This window comes from Acanthisitta chloris, unplaced genomic scaffold (assembly GCF_000695815.1).
Source record: "Acanthisitta chloris isolate BGI_N310 unplaced genomic scaffold, ASM69581v1 scaffold8331, whole genome shotgun sequence".
In the NCBI taxonomy this organism is placed as follows: Eukaryota; Metazoa; Chordata; class Aves; order Passeriformes; family Acanthisittidae; genus Acanthisitta; species Acanthisitta chloris.
In genome coordinates, this window is record NW_008654314.1 from 62,120 (window position 1) to 69,804 (window position 7,685).

Genomic DNA, 7,685 nt, shown 5'->3' on the forward strand with positions numbered 1-7,685 from the left:
TCCTGGAACTTTGCAACAGAACACAGAAAAGGGTGTTTACCCAAAAGCCATGCTGTGTTTTGGGGCAGCACTGAGGCTAACTTGGGCTTTGTTTGCCTTTCTGCCTGTTTTGAGGTTGTGAGATGTTTTCAGTCTTGGCACACAACTGCAGAAAAGCTAATCTGTCACAGTCGAGCAGATTTAATATTAGTCACGAATGAGATAATGATTTGTGTACAGCAGGAGTTATTATTTATGGTACAGTGAGCCACTGCAAGAGCTGGTGGGAAGTAATGAGTAATTGTACACAGCCCCATAGCTGCTAGGGATGGATAAACTCTTTTACCTAGGGTCAACACTGATAAGTTACCCCATGACCTCTCCTCCTCTAATTCACAAAATCACAGAATCATTTCAGTTGGATAAGACCGCTAAGATCATCGAGTCCAGTCTTTGACCAATCACCACCATGTCAGCTAGATTGTAACTTCCTCCTCCTTCACTGTCAACGATTTAAAGGAAAGAGCAAATCCCACGAATACCTATGCTTTGGTATCATTATAAAAACATGCAAATGAGCAAAGCATTTACACAGGTTGGCCACCGGGGACAAGGGCTGTTCAGTGGGCCATGGAGAAATGCATGTCTGAGGCCAGTCACTCAGCAGAACTGCTCCTGTTTTGCAGGGCTGTGTCTTTTGATTAAAATAAAACAGTGAATTGGAAGAAAAGCAGAAAGAGTTCAATTTGACCTGGCTCACACAGAGGTGGAAGCCAGGCACAAAGTGCTGTATTATTAGAATTAATAGTTCCAATTACAATTATTTTATGACCTTTGAATGAGGTGTATGTCTTGGAATATATACATTATCACTCACTTCTCAAAGTTGAATGCCATCATTTGCAAGAAAACCTGCAGCATTTCTGTTACTTTCATGAAATCATAGAATAGTTTGGGTTGGAAGGGAAGATCAGAGACCATGCAGTCCCACCCCCTGCCATGGGCAGGGACACCTTCCACTAGCCCAGGTTGCTCCAAGCTCCATCCAACCTGGCCTGGAACACTTCCAGGGATGGGGCAGTCACAGCTACTCTGGGCAACCTGTGCCAGTGCCTCACCACCCTCACAGGGAACAATTTCATCCTAATACCTAATCTAAACCTCCTCTCTGTTAGTGTGAAGACATTCCCCCTTGTCCTGTCACTCCAGGCCCATATGTATCATCTCTCTCCATCTTTCCTGAAGGCTTCCTTCAGGTACTGGAAGCCTGCAATTAGGTCACCCTGATGCCTTCTCTTCCCCAGGCTGAATAATCAGCCTTTTTTAAGAGGAGACACGGTGCATACCTATTCTGATGTGATGTGAATGTGTGGATTTCCAATGATACATCATTTCTGTTCTTATATTTCATAGTATAAATGTTTTCTCAGGGTATTTTCCATATTCTTCATTAATGTGGAATATATTATTGTATATGGAAAAGAACACATAAGATAAGTGGGGAAAAGTTTAATTATGGATCCTCAGTAAAAAGAACTAAAACATGAATCCCTGTGAAGCCCTAAAAAAACTATTTCTGTTTTAAATTATTAAAAGGAAAAATGAAGGATAGGATGAGATCAAAAAATGGAGTTGGAAATGAAATTCCAAGGCCATTATCTGAAGAAAAGGACAATAACTATACCCGTTCAGAGTCAGTTTTTCCAGTACAGGAAAAAGTCTGCCCCAAATCACCAGCTTCCTCTGACAAGTTTTTAAGTTCATTTTCTTTCATGCTTGGTTTGCTTTTGTTCAAAGCCCCAAAGCAGCTGATTCCCAGGCTGTGGCCCACAGACTCTGAGGTCATGGTAAGCAGCTTGTGAAACCATGTCAGCTGTCTAGAGTTTTTAAGGGAAAGTTCAGTGCCAAAGGTATGAGCCTTGGGTTTATTTGGCAAAGCAATGCTTGTTTCCTGCTGGTTTTGAATAGAGACTTTTCTGGGACCCTGTCACTGAGTCTCTCTCAGCACCTCAGGCCAGCACTGGGAGAGACCCTAGGGTATACTTCACCTTGCATACTGTCCCCTCAGGCTCCCAGTCACGTTATCTTGCATTTTCAAGGGGAGATTAGCTGAACTAATTCACATCCTTCAGCAAAAGTATGTTCACCTTCTCTTCTTCTACCTTATAACTCTATGTACTGTGAGTGGAAAGAAGTGCCTACCTACAACCGAAATCTGCTGTTCAACACATAGTCTGCAGCAGTGGTGTGTACTAACACAGAAAGGCTGATGCATCTCATTGGATATTTCTCTTCATTCAGTCCTTAAGGAAAGCAAAATCTCCTCACATTGCAATATATAAATGAGATAGCAGTGTTGATAGGAAAACACCAAGAGACTTTGTAGAATGTTATATTTTAGAACTGGAAAAAACTCTTAGGATAGTGTTATACCCTCTGTACTCCACAGAGCTCAAGCAATGCCTCTGGGAGGAGAGGTAGTTAATGTGGTTGCATCTAAAACTATGTCTTGGACTTACCTTGCAATAACAAAGAGGACACAGCTGACTCCAAGGCAGGCTAGGAGGACATACATCCAAATATCAGGAGAAAGAGGGTTTAAAAAGGAGAAAACACCAGGATTTGTCCCATTGGGCTTCCGGTACAAGATACTGATTCCCAGCGTCATGAAGGGCTTGGAAAAATCAATTACTTTCTCTCTTACATAGGTAATAGTGAGAGGGGCAACAGCCAGATCAGCTTTCTGAAAATACAAATGGGAAAACACTCATTGTTTTTCATGATGTTCAGCAAATGCACTACTTTTCCCTTCATTTCTTCCCCAAGTATTAAAAGCTAAACCAAATTTGACTAAAAATCTCAAGCATGCAATGAAATTTAACATTTCTAGGGTCTAGCACAGTGCTGGCTATAAATAAAATGTAGGGCTGGCTATATATAAAATATTGCAAGTGAAAGGAGAATAAAGAAAGAATGGTTGAGTCTTACATGATCTATAAGCTCTTTGACCATCCCATTCCACTCTCCTTTGTCATTCTGGGCTCCATATTTGCCATCAGAAACTAGTTTGACCTCGTAGATGAAGCCTAAAATATTTGACAGTTCCTTCAGTAAGTCCAGGCAATAACCTTCGAATCTGTCATTTCCATACAAGGGCTTGTCAGACTTCTTGTACATAACATAGGGATCTTCCTATAGAAAAAGACAGTAGACATGGAGCAAGAGAAATTAGGTTTGTTTCACATTATATCAGTTTCTCTGCATGATGTTAGTATTTTCTACACAGATTGCAAGTAGATGGAAAGAAGCAATTTACCACATCCATTAAAAGTTGTTTTAGGTGTGTTAGCAAATTCACTGAATGAATTAGTGATAAGCAGCTTCAAAATCAGATCCTGTGTTGTCCCACTCTAAGGGACAGGAAGAGATACTCAAGGAGAGAGAAACCTAAATAACAGAAAAAGAGTCAGAAGGGGAACCTAACATTTTATATTCTGTGAGAAATAAATCTTTATTGACAAAAATCTTCAAATGTAGCAAATAGCTGTGAGTGGAGCAGGTATTCACAGGAGGGAATGGAGACAGCATAAGTAGATTGTAAAGTACCTTGTTGCTTTTCTTTTTAAAGGATTTTGGATAAAGAAGATCTGGGCAAGCAGGTTTCTGCAGTTTAATGTGGCAAAGAGCCTCTGGCAATAGAAAAGAAGTGTGGAATGCAGCCTTTGAGCTCTTTCCCCTCTCCTGAGGAATTAGGTAGAGTAACTGAAAAAAGTGGCATTACTGGCTGGGCAGAACAACAACTGAATACCCAGTTGTATATTTTCCATTCAACACAGTAAGGACATAACTCAATCTGTCTATCTGCTGTTTGCTGCTTTCTTTCAGTCCTCTTCATCTCCTTTTCAGTAAAAAAAGGAAGGATGTATAAGCATTGACTACAAAGCTGAGTATCTGTGAGTGTTAATTCTTCTGGGAAGAAAAGCATGCAGGGTTCATCTCTAAAATATTGAAGCAAGCTAAACAATTTTGTAGGCAGAGGTTCCCAGGAGCCTTTCATTGGCAGTGAGGTGCTTTTGAATCAATCTCATGGATAGATTAATGTTTATGTCGATCCTGAGTCTAAATCAAAAATTTTGCTTGAAAACAGGTTAGTTTCACTGAACATTGTTTAGCGTAGAGGAAAACAGCCATGGTGTGCAGGGCAGAGGTAGTGAAGGCCTCGTCAGATAGCCCTGTCTGCATGGCTGGTGGTACAAGGCTTACCAAAATGGTGGTGACGATAAGCGTCCGGTTGGCCAAGGAATCCGTGATGTTGGTTGATCGGTCCTTGTTGCTGTCCGTCATGTTAAGGCCACTGTATGAGTTCCAAACCCCAATCTGCACAGAAGAGAGAGGGTGAGAGGCTGCAGTGAGCTGAGATGTGTCCCTGAATGCTCACTGCCTTGGTGGCTCTGGTCACCACAGAGAGAGAGACAAAGCGCTGGAGACAGGGAACAGCTGTAGGGCTGAGTAAGGCAGCAACACCAAATGGCTGATTTAGAAAACACAGGGAACGTACTGCAAAATGCATAATACAAATGCATAAGCTGTAAGAGTATAAGGCATGTCAATACAGTGATGTGTTAGCCAATTTGCTACAAAAGAGGAACACGTTGACTTGGTTTCCTGCTCAAAAATGTCAAATGTGTATTTTTAGTATTTTTTAGTTTAAAGTTTGTAAATGGTAGAGTTGAAACATATGGCAAGACCTCTTTCTTCCCATACAAAAAAGGCTCGAATAAATATGATTAAAAGGTTGAATAAATATGTTGAAGTAGATTGATGGATGCTCTGGCCCTTTGCTTCTGCCGTGCCTTCAGCAGGTTTAGCAAAGATTATTCTGTCATTCTTTGACTACAATATATGACAGAGGTAGCAAGGTGATACCATTTCACACATTGATCAGTATTTGTTCAGCAAATACAAGTGGCCAAAGGCAAATTCCTTTATAGCCCCAGAGACAGTGAAGAATCCTGAATTTAATATGCAATCCAAAGTTCTACGTGATGTCAGCCGATTAGGATCTACATTTCATGGGGGCAGAAATTATATAACCATGTTGATTTATTCAGATAAATGTTTACTGAAGTTAAATGCAACCTGAAAGTATCTTCAGCATTTTTACCTTTAGATTTACATACAAGGTGTGGCTGAAGGCTGATGTGAGATAACTCCAGGCAAGGAGCTGCTTCAGTTTGGTTTTCTCCACAATGTCCAATACAAACCAGACAGATTGCTTAGGGGACCAACATCAGCCATCCACGCAGCCCTTTGCATCACCATGCTGCTCCACCAGCATGTTCCAGCTCCACCTGTGAGGAATCCACTTTCAGATCCTCCCTGTGTCCAGCAAAGCTGCCAAGAAGTCTGAAGACAAACCCACTGACTTGTTCTGTGTCCTGAAGGTCTCTATCTACCATCAGGCACTCAGACTTTTCACACCCAGGCTGGACTCTTGCTTTGGTTGTTAACTGAGGCAGAGATGGTGTTGCCTTTGTACCAAACCCAGCAGTTTGTGCCTGCTGAGTGTGGATTTGGGGTAGTAACTTGATACTTTCAAAAAACTTTGGGTTTGTATCCCTGGGTTCCATTGCTTTTGCCTTTCACAAACTTATTTTTAACCAAATTCTGTTTAATGGGGATAGCCATATGGCATTTAAAACATTTTTATGTCAATCATTTGTCAGTCATTCCCTTTGTTTCCTAAACTAGATCAGGTTAGGAAACTGGTCTGAAAAGTACACAGGAAATAAAATGTTGGCTATTATGATAGCCTGTGCCAGGAATACAGTAAATAACCAGTGTCCCTGAATTTGCAGGGTGGATGAGCCATTCTGCTTGTTGCTACCGACTTAATATGCTGTTGTCAGCTGGCAGCAGGGAAGAGGAGAACAACCATGAAGAACATGGAGCAACACAGTCACAGAGAATACAAATTACACCAGGAGACCACTCTACATCTGGATAAAAGAATGACACTGCAGGTCAACCTTGATTAGAGTGATGGAGGAGGTCAGAGGGGCACTGGAAGAATGAAGTCAAGGTAGTACATCACTATGGTGAATCCAGGGGATTTATTGCAGTTTAGTGACAAGTTTGAGAGGTGTCATGTGCCCTTCTCAGCAAGCCTGTGCTCTGAACCAACTGTAATTTGGTCTAAATCAATTCAGTGTAACACAAAGTGCCTAGAGTCAAAAGGGAGATTGGTTCTGCATGTCAGGTAGGATGATCTATTCACCAGGAACGGGAGAAATAGGGACCTTTGTGCCTTAGCCTGATCCACTGGAGATTACAACACCGTTACTCAGTATATATATGTGCTTTGTAAGAACACAAAAAGTTTTCTACAGGATGTTTCACACCGATCTACTCTGGAGCATTAAAATCCCTCACAAAACCAACACAACCCCAAAACCTTTTCTAACTGTGTATGAGGGAGGTGGGGGGAATAATAAGATCTGTGTGAACTATGCATAAAATACAATTCTAAGTATTATAAAAAATAATAATGGATGCAGTGGTTACCTTTTCCTTACAGAAAAACAACCACATTTTGTGACTCCAATGGGGAGCAGCATGTGGAGCAGCTATCCAGCTCCAATTTTGGTAACTTTTCCACCAGGCACAAGCACCTCATGTTAAAAGATGGGAGAGATTTCCTTTACATCTTTTATAAATAAGCTGAGTTCCAATTTCCGTATGTTAATGAATGACAGCACACACCTAATCATCTATATTATTTTTGGAAAGATCTCATAATACACTTGTCAAAATTTTTAGGCAATAATGCTCAAACATAGCCAGCACAGTACACATTTTGTGTGAGGCAAAACACCCCCAACCCTGCACATTAAAATAGTCCTTGCTGATGCTAATACACATCCAAAATGGTGTAAATTTACCACTCATAGTGAATCTTAAGTGAATTGGGAAGGATGGCAGCTGAGAAAAAAAAGGTTTTGGTGCAGCCATGAACCCCTGCTCAAAGAAGGGAAAAGCACAGCTCCCAAGAATTAAAATAATAATTAAAACCTCCTGATTTTGGTGAAAAAGCTGAATCCTGACAAGATCTGTTTACTCTTTGGAATTCCCGTGTCTCAAGTTGAGATAAACTTATCCGACCAGAAAAATTCATGCTTTCAGATAGACTGTTGTCTCTAAACTGCAATATAAAAGGCAATATCAAAACCCAAAGGATGAGTCTGAAGACCCAGCCCAAAGGTTTTTTGCATCACCTGTCAGTGTACAAACCTTCTTCCACACTTTATATAAATGATTAGAAACCTCGCCAGCAGCCTTGGTACAGAGAAAAATAAACAGAATGCTTCATTAAAAATGAAAAGAAAACCAGTCTAGAGAGCTGTGTGGGAGCAATTACATCTAAAGTCTCAATTATCCCATCAGGAATTATCATTCAGAATCAAGCCAGCATAGACAGAGCAAGGGACAACACTGTCTCTGGTGGTATTACCTGTGTTAGGGGTTTTTTGGACACCCAGAGTAGCCACCTCCCAGGCAGTGGAGGACAAGGCCCTGTGGTGCCTGTTGAGAGCCCACGTTTGCTGAGGGCCAGAGTGAGACAAAAAGAACAGATCTCACCTCAAAAACCTGAGGAATTTTTAACATCTCAACCCTTGTTGAGCTTGTTACACAAGTACCTTCTTTCC

At 41.1% G+C, this 7,685-nt stretch overlaps 1 protein-coding gene across 1 annotated transcript in view; it reads right to left on the bottom strand.

The window, feature by feature from the left end:
• The window catches only part of GRIK1 (glutamate receptor, ionotropic, kainate 1), a gene marked incomplete at its 5' end in the record, with an annotated part of 72,931 nt that overhangs the window by 28,660 nt on the left and 36,586 nt on the right, over positions 1–7,685 (bottom strand). Inside the window, 4 exons of the mRNA XM_009083444.1 lie at positions 2,499–2,722; positions 2,968–3,171; positions 4,243–4,356; positions 7,270–7,314. Coding sequence (XP_009081692.1) covers positions 2,499–2,722; positions 2,968–3,171; positions 4,243–4,356; positions 7,270–7,314 — 587 coding nt within the window. The remainder of the gene's footprint in view (positions 1–2,498; positions 2,723–2,967; positions 3,172–4,242; positions 4,357–7,269; positions 7,315–7,685) is intronic.